The sequence below is a fragment of the Chiloscyllium punctatum genome, chromosome 46 (assembly GCF_047496795.1).
Source record: "Chiloscyllium punctatum isolate Juve2018m chromosome 46, sChiPun1.3, whole genome shotgun sequence".
Classification (NCBI taxonomy): domain Eukaryota; kingdom Metazoa; phylum Chordata; class Chondrichthyes; order Orectolobiformes; family Hemiscylliidae; genus Chiloscyllium; species Chiloscyllium punctatum.
The window spans coordinates 59,638,895-59,652,811 of NC_092784.1; the positions used below are offsets into that span (position 1 = coordinate 59,638,895).

The following is a 13,917-nucleotide window of genomic DNA, read 5'->3' on the forward strand; positions in this document are numbered from 1 at the left end:
ATCTTTTATGTTTCTATGTTTACAAAGAGTTGTTTGCAGCTTGAAAAAGCAAGGGCAGCTGAGTGATGCATATGAGACAATATTATGTTTTGAGGACATTAAATCCAGACAAGTTGGCACCATTATTGTGAGTTGAGGAGAGCTCAGCATAGCAACAACCCTCTTACTGGTCAGACTGCAGTTTAATACAGATTCTGAGGGAATGAAGCAGAGTGAAGCAAGAAAACATCCAGAAACTAGCTGCGTCAATTTTTGTCTCCCTCTTTTCTCTGTAAAGTTGCTTTCTCTAACTTTCATTTTAACCGGAAATGACATCATCATAGGAAATGACATCACCAACTCAAAGAAACCCAAATATATAAATAGAAAGCATGAATCATTCGTCCAGAGGCTCACTGAAGATGTTACCTAGTATGGTGATGAAATGTCTGAACTCAGCAAGCAAACCTACCATCCTTAATTTGGAATGTTTGTTTTTTTTTTAGTGACTTGTTTTTCAGTGTTCTGATAAAGAGGACATTGTTATAGTTACTAACAATGGGAAAGTAAGGTGGGACTATCCAAAGGGAAACTGGGGCTGTGTTCCCTGGTGGCACATTCAGGTGAATCAGAGATAGCTCAGCCAGAAACAAAATGTTGATCGTTTATCTCACTTTCTACTCAGCTGAGCACCTTATAACTAATGTCAAGGGCCATGCTCTCATGACCACATACTCTGGGAGAACTAGACTGGTCCAGAGCTGTTGAAGCACTGGAAGCTTTTTTAAGCACCCAGCGGTCTACTTGAGATAGTTTCCCCTGCAACATAGTCCTCATACACTGCCACCACGTGCATAGATTGTGAACTGGAACAACGAGCCAATGGTTAGTGGTTGCCTTTTTAACCCAGTAGTATCTCTCTTCAGGCTCAAATAGTGAAAGCACAGGAAACGGAGGCAAAATAAAGTAATTCTGACAATTGACAGGCATTATTATACCAAGTGAGACCACCAAATTTGTGTTACAACTGTTCTAGGAACCAATAACTTTTATTTTTCAAGTATACAAGTATAAGGTCCAGGGGGCTTCTCAAGAGAATAAAGTCACAAAATTCAATGGGTTTTAAACAAACAACAATATACTTTACTATGGAACTTTAGAACAGTAATACAATCAACAATGCACATACAAATCATTTCTAATATTCTGAATTAACATATAGTAAAAACTGGTAATAGATTGTGATTGAATAATCCACAGTGCACATCGAGTAGCAAAGACAATCAAGACAGATCCCACAAATTTCTCAGCAATGCCTCCCAAACATTAATGTCACAGTAGATTACCAAATCTTATTAAAATTTATGAATTTATAATTTTATAATTTATAAAATTTATAAATTTTAATTTTGTCAATCTTAAATCTCCCTCTCAAGAGCTGCTCCCTCATGTAATACCTCAACAATTACTCCTATTCAAGTCAATTACGCTCCATTCCTGGTTTTTGCTCCAAGGACTGAGAAATTGCAAACGTATACTCACTCATAAGCATAATTCCAGCTCTTCATCAGCAGCTAACTTCACCAAGCTAAAACTGTCCCTGGGTTTTTCCTGCATTCTCATTTTTTATTCATTCACTGTGAGGTATAGGCATCATTAGCTAGGCCAACATTTATTGCCCATCCTGAGAAGGTGGTGGTGAGCTACCATCTTGAACCACTGCAGTTCATGTGTTGCTGATAGACCTACAAAGCTATTATGGAGGAAATTGCATAATGATACTTCCCCCCTGAAGAATCCCCTTCTCCCCTTCCACCTCCATCTGATTATCAACTACTTTTCAGCTTTATCTCCTCTACTCCTTCTCCCTGTCAGGATGTAGACTTAGGGAATGGAAACTGCATGAGTCATAATTTGGAGATGTGGTCTAAACAGATTACTTGAATTTTGAATCAAGACCTTGAACACGAGTCATACTTGTATACTTTATCAACTTACAATAGCAGTTCTACAAACTCAAAAACATTTGGTCAGCTGGGCAAATTGCAGTGTTAAAATTGAAAATGGAAAGGCTAATATCAAATCAGGTTTATAGGTTAATTGGCACCATCATATGCATTCACTTCAATGGCACATGATAGTTGTCACATATACACGTGCTAACAAGGGGGCATAGCTTTAAATTAAGGGGGGGGGTAGATATAGGACTGATGTTAGGGGTAGGTTCTTCACTCAGCGAGTCGTAAGTTCATGGAATGCCCTGCCAGTAGCAGTGGTGGACTCTCCCTCTTTATGGGTATTTAAGCGGGCATTGGATAGGTATATGGAGGATAGTGGGTTAGTTTAGGTTAGGTGGGCTTTGATCGGTGCAACATCGAGGGCCGAAGGGCCTGTACTGCGCTGTATTCTTCTATGTTCTATGTTCTATGTTTAACTGCCAGGCTGGAGACTGGTACAACCCACATCAGAAGTTTGAGTGCAATGTAAATGCCATTTTGAACACAAAAAGGAATCCATAACACCAAAAATATGCGCACTGCACAATTGCATATGGTGGATATAGAAGGATAACTCGGCAATTTTGTCTACTGAATCTGTTCTGTCATTTTTTGACAATTGTTGTTTAGTTGTTTTACTTTTAAATTTATTTCCCTCCCCCTCTTTTATACACAGAATTATTCACAACATTTGGCTCTACTATTTCCATTGCAGCAATTACCCTTTTAAAGACAGAGATCAAAGGTTTACTATATATTAATTGGCAACAGCTTACGTTATTTCTTGTGGCAGTTGGTTGGACAGGATCTTCTGCAGCCAGTGCAATACTGCTCATTGCGATGACGATGAGGATACACATTTCGAAGTAGCGTAAATTTACAATGTAATGGCAGGCTCGGCGCAGTCTGTCAAGAAAGGTTTAAAATAATTTGGTTTATTGCACTCGTTATTGCTGAAGCTTTGTAAAACTAGAACAAGTTTAATCATAGAGCAATATAAACTCCTGTTCACAAAAGGATCAATGTATTGATGAGAACAATAACTTTCAGTTAACAGGATTGAGATTTTGGCCCAGGATCAGGAGTGGGCAGGAGCTAAAATTGGCACTGTTGGCCTGCATACTAACTCCCAGGTCTCGTCCCGTCCCATCTCTGGCCATTTTTGAAAGGGTGATGGAAGAAGGTGGGAGAGTGGGAGGAAAGAGGAAAGTGGGAGGAGAGTGGTTGGGGTAGGGCCACACACCCTAATTTGACAGGTAACCCATTAAGCTCAGTAAAAGCTACTTGAGGCCAATTAAAGGAGGCAGACATGTATTTTCCAACTGGATGATGTTCTTGCAGGCAGTGGAGCCTAGTTTATGCGCCTGAAAATAGTCTCCAGTGGCATGCAGTAAGGAGTCAGTGCCCAAGAATAATTAGAAATGCTCCCCCCATAACTAGTTGCCTGGCTGCTAAAAACATTGCTTACTTTAAGATCTGAAAAAGTTCGAGAGGGTGCCTTCATATTGAGGCACCCTCTCACTTATTTATGCCAAACTGCTGCTTCTTTCAAGCTGGAAGACCTCTGATTAGCCCCCTGGTTTTAAGAGCTAATTCAGCGTAATTAATTGGATGGTAGATCTGTCTCCATGTCAATTAAGGGAGTACCCATGTGAAAATTATGAGTGACTGTTCCAGTCTAGGAGATGGGTTTGGCATCTGCAAACATTCCTGACCTCTGTTTCCTGCTCACTGGCAAGAGCAAATTTTAGAGCAATATTCCAGCTGAGTGCTAAGAAAGCAAGAGAAAAAGATAGGACTCAATACGAGATTTGGTAAGCAAACAGCAGGGAGACTGAAAGATGAGAAGCAATGGGGTTACTGAAATGGCAGCTTTGGTAACAGGAGTTTGGTGCTAGGTACTTTAATGATCACCTACTGCTGTTTTTCTAATTGATGGGTGACTGTGGTACTAAGCTGAATTGTTAAGGTTGCATTCAGAACATGAGATTTCCATTCCTAGGTAACTACTACAGAAAGGTATTCCCCACAATTCTTATCCCATTTTACTGGGTCACTGTTCTGTAATGCCTTCTAAGAATGTTTTCATTTTGATTTTTTCCAAAATTAAGAGTCACTAGTGCTTTCCTGCCAAAATCAGGCAAGCCATTGATACAAAAGGGAACCATAAAAGAAAATGAAGACCACTGCTGTTACCATCTTCCCTTCCTTTCTCTGTTCAGAATTCTGAAGGGACATTTCCTGCCTAGATATCCTGGTTAATTCTTGGCAATCCCAACTTGCGATCCTCTTCCAACTACGTGTTTCAAAGCAAAACACAGGAAATGTCACATGTCCTTTTAAATCCTCTCTTCTCACCATCTAAAGCCCCAAACACTCCTCAGATTTACAAGTACGTCTTTCAATCTGTTCCACTGCTCACAATATAGTCTCCTTTATGTTGTGTTTGTGTGCATATTGCAAGTTGGATGACTGGCTTGAAGGTAACAGACAGAGGGTGGTGGTGGTAGAGGGTTGCTTTTCAGATTGGAGATCAATGACCAGTGGTGTGCCACAAGGATCGATGCTGGGTCCACTGCTTTACATCACTTATGTAAATTATTTAAATGTAAACACTGGAGGTATGGTTAGTAAGTTTGCAGATGACACTGAAATTGGTGGTGTAGTGGACAGCGAAGAAGGTTACCTCAGAGTACAACGGGACCTTGATCAGATGTGCCAATGGGCCGAGGAGTGGTAAATGGAATTTAATTTAGATAAATGTGGGTGCTGCATTTTGGAAAGATAAATCAGGGCAGGACTTATACATTTAATGATTAGATCCCCTACACCGTGGAAACAGGCCTTTCGGCCCAACAAGTCCACACCGACCCTCCGAAGAGCAACCCACCCAGACCCACTCCCCTATATTTACCCCTGACTAATGTACCGAACACTATGGGCAATTTAGCATGGCCAATTCACCTAACCTGCACATCTTTGGACTGTAGGAGGAAACTGGAGCACCCGGAGGAAACCCACGTGGACATAGGGAGAACATGCAAACTCCACACAGACAGTTGCCCGAGGCAGGAATTGAACCCAGGTCCCTGGCGCTGTGAGGCAGCAGTGCTAACCACTGAGCCACTATGCCACCCCCAATGGAAAGGTCCTGGAAATGTTGCTGAACAAGGAGATCTTGGAGTGCCAGTTCATAGTTCCTTGAAAGTGGAGTCACAAGAAGACAGGATAGTGAAAATGGCATTTGCAATGCTTGTCTTTATTGATCAGTGCATTGAGTACAGAAGTTGGGAGGTCATGTTGCAGCTATACAGGACACTGGATAAGCCGCTTTTGGAATACTGTATTCAATTCTGGTCTCCCTGTTATAGGAAGGAGATTGTGAAACTTGAAAGGATTCAGGAAAGATTTACAAGGATGTTGCCAGGGTTGAACAGTTTGAGCTATAGGGAGAGGCTGAATAATCTGAGGCTATTCTCCCTGGAGTATGGAAGGCTGAGGAGTAACCTTATAGAGATTTATAAAATCTTGGGAAGCATGGATAGAGTGAATAGCCAAGGTCTTTTCCCCTAGTGGAGGAGTCCAAAATACAGGACATAGGTTTAAACTGAGAGAGGGAAGATTTAAAAGGGACCGAAGGGGCACCTTTTTCACACAGAAGGTGATGAGTGTATGGAATGCCAGAGGAAGTGGTGAGGCTGGGACAATAACAACATTTAAGAAACATTTGGATGGGTATATGAATAAGGAAGGGTTTAGAGGGATATGGGTCAAATGCTGGCAAATGGGACCAGATTAGTTTAGGATATTTGGTCAGCATGGATGAGTTGGACCTAAAGGTCTGTTTCCATGCTGTACATTCTATGACTCTGCAATTCTATGACAACTTTGCAGGATATCTCAATCCACTCTGTAATCCTGCCCGAGCATCAAATAGCCTGTAATTTTAATTCTCCACCCTCCCTCCATACTGACATTTCTGTTCTCAGCTTATTGCGCTGCTCCAGCGAAACTCAATGCAAGTTTGAGGAATAGTACTTTATCCTTCGATGAGACTTCAGAGCATTTCTCTCTTTCTCTCTCCACATATACTGTCATAATCTGCAGAATATTTTCAGCTTGTTCTGCTGGTACTGTGTGTTGAACTGCATTTTCCTCAAACTGTCCTTGCTGTGGCTTCTCTCCCACCTTTCACATACCAAAGCTCACAACTTGGATTTGCACAGTTCCCAACTTATTTCCTTTCCACCCATCCCTGTTTCGACTGTTCCCCTGGATCACTAGATTGGCAGAACAAACTCTTTAATTATGTCCTCTTGCTTTGACTCACCTGCAAACAATTGGTACTCTTCTGCTGCTTCAGTGTCAGTTTAAGAAAATAGTAGATACCTACTGGGCCTATAGGTATTTTTAGATAGACAAGCTGGGATATCTAAATGCTTTATCCCTACATTCTTTTACTTAGTTTTCTTTGTCTCTGTTATCAACTTACTTAAGAGTCACTCCTAGAACTATAGTGGCCTGATGTTCAACTCCACTTTTCCAGTAAGTTGATAGGGATGCCTCCTGCTGCCTGCAGCTTGCTGACTATTATTACAAAACCCTAGGCCCAACATGATATGGTCTTTGGGCCTATCTAAATAGAAGCAAAGCCTGAAGCATGACTCTCCAGCACAGTTTCTAAATAATATTTACAATTAAGAGTGAAATGAAAGGGCTCTGATATACAACTGGAAATATTGCTGAGATCTCTATCAGTCCAAATTCTGATAAATATTTGGAAGTGACCCACGGATTTGTAGTGCTGAAGATAAACATGGAGCTGAAGGGTGGCATTGGTTTCGGTCCATCTTCATCACCACCCTTCTCTTCCTCTTCTTTCTTTTCTTCTTCCTTTTTCGGCAAAACATCAGTGTTCGCATTTTTGTTTACTGAAAGAAGGAGATCCATTACTTGATTTTCATTTTTATGTGCTTAATGTATGTCTGTACATTAAAATGATATTTTTTGAAACATTGAAAATTTTGAAAAAGTTTTTGTAAGACAGTCAAGTAATCAATTTAGAGTACATTTTCTTCCCTCCCCAGAAGTTACTTCTTTAATGTCTTACTTATGAACAAAACACCACAAATAAGTAACTGAAAACAAATAGATAGAAATCATTGCCTTTCAGAATGTTCACAGCACTGTAACTCTGCAATCTCACCTCAAAGGGTTAACTGTTAGGAACATAAGATGAGTGGGTCATTCCATCCTTGCCACATCAAATTTTCCTTTGCCCGTTCTCAATCCATATTCCATAATCCCTTTTAACCTATCTTCCAATCTCAATCTTGAAAATTTGAATCAGTTGATTAGCTCCTTCGGGGAGATTTTTCCTACCAGACATGTAAAAATGGACTTTGGTCGTCACTTTCTAATAGCTGAGCTCAAATTTTAAAATTGTTACCCCTTGTTTAAGATTCTTCAGTGACGGAAATAGCTTCTTTGTCTAATCAGTTTATCCTTAAAATCCCCAATTAGATCAGCCTCAGCCTTTTAAACAGAGGAACTTAAGTGTGAACCTAGATAGGAAGATTTGGCAGGCTATTTCACAACATGAGAGGGAATCAGGTGACAGTCATACCCAATTCATCAACACTTGTCAGCAATAAGCTTGACTGATTCTTTTTACCGTGTTAGTGCCCTTACCAACAATCTTGTAAATGATATTACAATCTTGTAAATTAACGTAGGCAAGAAGAAACCCAAACTGGGGATTTTATTTGTTAGTATGACAAAGTCTCAGCCTGGGCAGAAATGTTACTAATTAATCAAAAGAACCAAAAAGATGATACTGGTATCTCTATAACAATGGGTAATTGTTCATGTATTTAATTGAAAATGAATGTCACCAAGCAATATGTAATACTGAAGCTTAATTCTTAAATTAACTGGAAATGGATAGTTTCTAACTTATAAGCACTTGCTTAGTGATACAGAACTAAAACACTTCTAATTTAATATTGCTGGATAAATACACTTCGTCAAAGGTTTTTGTCTTGCACTCTCAGGATATGTATAAAATTATCAATACAAGTGAAAAGCAGCATGTATAAGAGAGTGTTGATTCGTTGGCAGTTGCACTCTGATTAGTAGAGGTATTGCCATAGAAAATGCAGCAGCTAACAATGATTGTCTGTTAACTGCCAGACTCAAAAATCTAAGTGACAGAGATTTGCTGGTTCATTTCTCAGGGCAATACCTTGACCAATGAGAGTCAATCTGTCTAATTTCAAAGCCTGACAGTTCCCGTAGTGAGTGCATGACGGAAAACTTTTGACAAAATGTCTTTTTACAGCAATTCTCAAGTTCAATTTCTAGTTTACGAATAGGCAGAGCCAAAGATTAGAATTTCTATACAAAATGATGAGGTTAAAAAGTTTCTAATTCACAAATAATTCCTTCAATGTTCTGGCTAGCAATATTCAGTCTCGATAGACCACCTGAAAAGTTTTTTCATTATCTTTTAGCTCTACCTCTTCAACCATGTCCTATTTCATGCACTCTCATGTGACTTAAATGTGTCCTCAAATATCTGACAATCCTAAAGCAAAACTGGAGGCTACCACTTTTGTGAATCACAAGAACCTTCACATGATACAGGATACTTAAAACCAACTTCCATCTCACCTGTCTGCATTGGGTCTAGATCTAGAACCTTGAAAAGTAAGGCTTGTGTTGACTGCTATAATATGCAGTTACAGGAAGGCTTTATCATTTCAAAACTGTCTTACTTTCTATACCAAAAATCACTACACCCTACTCCAAACTCTTATTTTTATTCCTTTTTTAATGGTAATACATTAACAGAAACTACCTGGTGATCATTTGGAGGACATCAAGATTCTAATTTGTAAAGAAAATCCATTTCCTTATTGATAACAGTATTAATCTTTAGGTAACTCTTGGAAACAATAAGCATGCAAAATGGCTCTGCTAGAAACACTAAGACAAATAATAAACTGTTCAAGAATATCAGGATGGTGCAGTGGCTCAGTGGTTAGCACTGCTGTCTCACAGCCCCAGGGACCTGGGTTTGATTCCACCCTTAGGTGACTGTCTGTGTGGAGTTTGCATGTCTCCCTGTGTCTGCATGGATTTCCACCAGGTGCTTTGGTTTCCTCCCACAATCGAAAGATGTGCAGGTTAAGTGGATTGGCCACGCTAAATTACCCATAGTTTTCAGAGATGTGTGGGTTAGTCATGGGAAATGCAGGGTTATTGGATAGGGGGATGGGTCTGGATGGGCTGCTCTTTTGAGGGTTGATGTAGATTTATTGGGCTGAAAAACCTATTTCCACACTGTATGGATTCCAAGGACCTGGAATTAAGTGTCTAATGAGATAATTTTCTATTTAACAATAGCTTTTGATATTTTCAATTATTAAAAACCAGCTCGGGATATATATAACTGAGTTTGGATTCAATGAGATGATGCACTGGACTGCATATCCAGTTTTGGAGAAAGTGACTGAAAGGAATCAGTTTCCACAGTTGTGGGGGAAGCATCGTGCTAACGGGAGTCAGACCCACTGCACCCAGAACAGATTCAGACGCAGCAACAGGAAGCTGCAGGGTGCCAAGGTGGATGACTTGAAAGGCCCTCAGTACTTTGGGACTTCCTCTTGGTTTTAACAAAAAATATTAATGCCTCACTTGTTGGATATCTGGGCTTTCAACTAAGAAACAGCTGAGCCTCAGGGAAAACACCGCCAAATCAACTCTTCGTTAATTTTACAATGCTTATTTACACAAGAAAAAAGTGTTTTAATTAAAGGGTCTAGATGATTGACAGTTTAACTGGACTGCAGTAGTAACAACATTTTATGAATGAATAACCTTTTGAAAAACATTTTAAACTTTCACTAGAGTCAATGATTCAACAGAGAGTGTTTAGAATGGGCATTGGCATGAACAGTGTGGGTGGGTAGGGGCATGGATAGGAGCTTTAAAACTTTCCTTTCAAAAGGTTCCCTCATCCTGATTATGGTTTGTAACACCTAGGGTAAACCAAGAGTCCTTTAAAAGCTGGCTCATTTCTATGAAAATTGCAGCGATCTAAGAGATACCTATCCCTGTAACAGAGGCAGCCAGCTCTAGTTTATAGGGTGCAACCTCACAATCCGAACCAGCCCTTAAATAGAATTGGTGAAAATCGGGAATTCTGAGAATGGTGTCACAAATCTTGAAATTGGATTATGGAGTTTCTCCATGAAAATACAGCCAGAAAGCTGAAATAGTGTATATAAAATATTCATTCTCATGAATGAAAAAAATAAATAGCATATTATTCAGATAATACAACTGTGGAAATGGTTGGGTCACATTTTTGAGCCAAATTTAACACCTTCATAAATATGTTTATAAAGAAAATTCTTATTTTGTGACATGTGGTGCACCAACAAAACGTCTCTTATAACTGGTACCAATCTAACCAGAAAATGCTAAGTACAGTACTCACATAAAATGATCTTGCAGCCGACAGACTTACCTTGCAAAGATGGATCTGCAAATGGGATATTAATAGTTGTATGTTCAGGCTTCTTAGCATTTTTTGCTGGATTGTTCGGATTGGTTGGATTAGTTGGATTGGTGAGAATAAGGCTGTTTTCTGGGTTTTTGGGGTTCCCAGGATCGGTAGGATTTCCAGGTGTAGTAGTTGGGGCCTTACGATTGGTTGCGTTATGGGGATTAGATGGGTTGCCAGGATTATGAGGGTTAGTATGGTTTCCAATTTTTCCAGGATTATGAAGATTGACAGGATTGGAAAGGTTAGCTGGATTTGTGACATCCTTGGTATTATTGGTATTCCTGGGATTGGAGGGTTGGGTTGCCAACTTGCTGTTTCTGAGATTGTCTATATCTTCTGTCTGTTGTCCATTCTGCCTGCTCATGTCCTGTTGCACTGGCCGAGTGGTAGAAAGGGCTGGGCCACCTGGAGCAGGCAGAACACCTCCGTGGCTTTCCCTAGAATAACAAATTGAAATTACAGGTGAGAATAAGTAAAGCAAAATAATAAACTACAACAAAGAAAAAGTTCTACTAAACACAAAAGTCAGTTATCACATAAGACAGAGTTTGCTAACAGTATTACAATATATGAACCAACAATGTACTTAAAGTACAAGAATGAATCCATGTGTATCTTGGACTATTCTTATTTCACAACCTGGAGATTGATTGGCTCAGTTGGCTGAATGGCTGGTTTACAATGCAGCATGATGCTAATTAGTCAAGTCCTGAGCCGGCTAAGGTTATCACGAAGGACTCTCCTTCTCAATCTCTCCCCTCGCCTAGGGCGTGGTGACACTCACATTAAGCCAGTTGTCTCTCTTTCTCTCATGAGCGAGCAATCCTATGGACTGATATGGTGGCTTTATTTCACAATCAATATAAGAAACAGATGATTTTATAATTTATTTCACATTTGATTTTTGGAGCTTACTGAGCACAATGTGGCTATGACATTGTCTATATGACAAGAATGGCTAGAGTTCAAGATTATTTCATGACATAAAGTGTTTTGGGACATCCTGAAGTCACAGTGGATGCTACAAGAATGCAAGTTTTTCTTTCTCCATTTACTCGAATCAAAATGAGCAAAATCTTAGAACTGTTTCTGAGGAATGTATTTTGTTTTTGTTGTAAACAGTGCACAAAAGAAATCTTTCTTTGTAACCAAAGAGTGAACAATCATAAAATATAATTGACAGGAGCACTGACAGCAGGAGTTGCCCATTACTAAGAAACCAGGAATAACATGAATCATTAAAAAGAACTATTAACATCAATCACAGCCATGAACTATGTATTAGTCAGAACTACGATAATCCCAAAGATGTACATGGGTAAATCTTGTGCCAGAGCTATTTTCATCTCCAACTGCTTCCATCAGTAAATCGTAAAGCTTAGAGAATTCTCTCGCTATGAAAAACTTTAGGCTTGGAGGAGATGTGGAGGTAGGATGATGACTATTTTACTCCAGTGTAAATGAGGAGAATTTGAATAGTGTGCACTACTGACACCTAAGCCACAATATAAATGTTCCGAGTTCAGATCAGTTATGCTTTAAGTATCACAAACAATATTTAGGATTGATTATGCAGTGATTATCTGAAACTTTTCAGGAGGCTCAAGTTTGCTCTTTTGCTTCCTAATTTATGACTTATCATTAACAGCACAACTGGAAATATATTAGTATTATATGATGTCACAACATTATCTTTTGTAATGTACATCATAATGATCCAGTCTATATTAGGAATCCAGGAGGAGAAAGTGAGGACTGCAGAGGCTGGAGATCAGAGTCGAGAGTGTGATGCTGGACAAGCACAGCAGGTCAGGCAGTATCTGAGGAGCAGGAGAATTGACGTTTCGAGCATAAGCCCTCTATAAGGAATGGCTTTTGCCTGAAATGCCGATTTTCCTGCTCCTTGGACGTTGCCTGACCTGCTGTGTTTTTCCAGCACCACACTCTCAATTCTATATTAGGGATCCAGAGTATTTTACGTCAGCATATATTGTAAGATAAGTTATTAAGTAATGATTGTTAGTATCTGTTAAATGTACTTTTAAAGGTAATAGAAATGTTATAATTACTCAATAACAATCAGTACAAATAATGGAAATGTGAATTCTTTAATTGCAAGTTTTTTTAAAATAAATGGATAATGTAGACAATACAGACATGTTTATCTGAATGGAGATGTATAGATATAAAAAAGATAAAATCTTACATTTATAAAGCGCCCTTTTAAAACTTCAACATGTCCCAAAGTGTTTTGCAGCCAAGTATATTTACACGCAAGGATAGATGGGGCCTTTGTTCTACGTCTTATCTGAAAGATAACATGTCTAAAGTGCAGTGTTCCTTCAGTACTACACTGAGAGTGACAGTCTCTGGAGTGGGCCTTGCTACCATTAAACCATAGTTGACATACTGATTATAGAAGACAATGGATGTTCTACAAATCAGTCAATACACATTGTACTAATTCATCAGTGCAAGTTCAACAGCTTATATTGTATAATTCATTTGAGTCATAAGAATGGCTAGAAAAATTTGTTATCTCACTCAATGGCTGGCATGTATAAAATTAAGCACTTACTTGGTACAGCACTGGAGTGCCATCCCAAACTACATATTCAAGACCTGGATTGTGACTTGAACTCATGACCTTGTGATTCAGAGTTTTGTTAATTGAGTCAGGATGACATGACTCTTCATCTGTATTTTATTTTGGAATGCATCAATGATTGCTATCTTGCCCAGACAGACATTTTTTATGTTATCTAATGTTAAAGAAGAAATAGAAGCAGGAGTAGGCAATTTAGCCCCTCATGCCTGTTCCACTATTATTATGATTATGGCTAATTTCATTTTGGCCTCAAGTCCACTTTTCTAACCACCCCATAATCCTATAATCCATTGCTAATTAAAAATCTGGCTATCTCTTGCTTAAATTGTTTCTGTATCCTGGTATCCACCACACTGTGGTGTAGTGAATTCCAGATTTACAACCCTTTGATAAAAGTAATTCCTCCTCATCTCTGTTTTAAATCAACCACATTTTAGCCCAAAACTATGGTCTCTCATTCTACATGAGGAAACATCTGCTGTTTCTACTTTGTCAATCCCCTTTAGTATCTTCTATACGTCAATTAGATTGAGGTACAGAGAAACCTCAAGTATCCGAATGAGATGGACGGGCACTATTTCATCTTTTTTTTTCTACAGTCACAGAAATGGTCCAATCTCTCCAGCAGGGAAGGAAACACTCAAGTGGCCAGTCACAACTCCAGGGTGTTGGTGGACACCCGCGTGCTCCTTCTCCAAGGACACCCGGGCAAATTCTACTGGTTTTTTTTCAGCAGTGGTGGAGGTCCTGGGGAGGGGCCC

At 39.3% G+C, this 13,917-nt stretch overlaps 1 protein-coding gene across 1 annotated transcript in view; it reads right to left on the minus strand.

Annotated features, from left to right (window-relative positions):
- LOC140468175 (voltage-dependent P/Q-type calcium channel subunit alpha-1A-like) overlaps nucleotides 1–13,917 on the minus strand; it is a 620,416-nt gene that overhangs the window by 177,235 nt on the left and 429,264 nt on the right. The window contains exons 23-25 of the mRNA XM_072564404.1: nucleotides 10,510–10,985; nucleotides 6,769–6,907; nucleotides 2,753–2,882 (exon numbers count right to left, since the gene is read on the minus strand). Of these exons, the coding sequence (XP_072420505.1) occupies nucleotides 2,753–2,882; nucleotides 6,769–6,907; nucleotides 10,510–10,985 (745 nt within the window). The remainder of the gene's footprint in view (nucleotides 1–2,752; nucleotides 2,883–6,768; nucleotides 6,908–10,509; nucleotides 10,986–13,917) is intronic.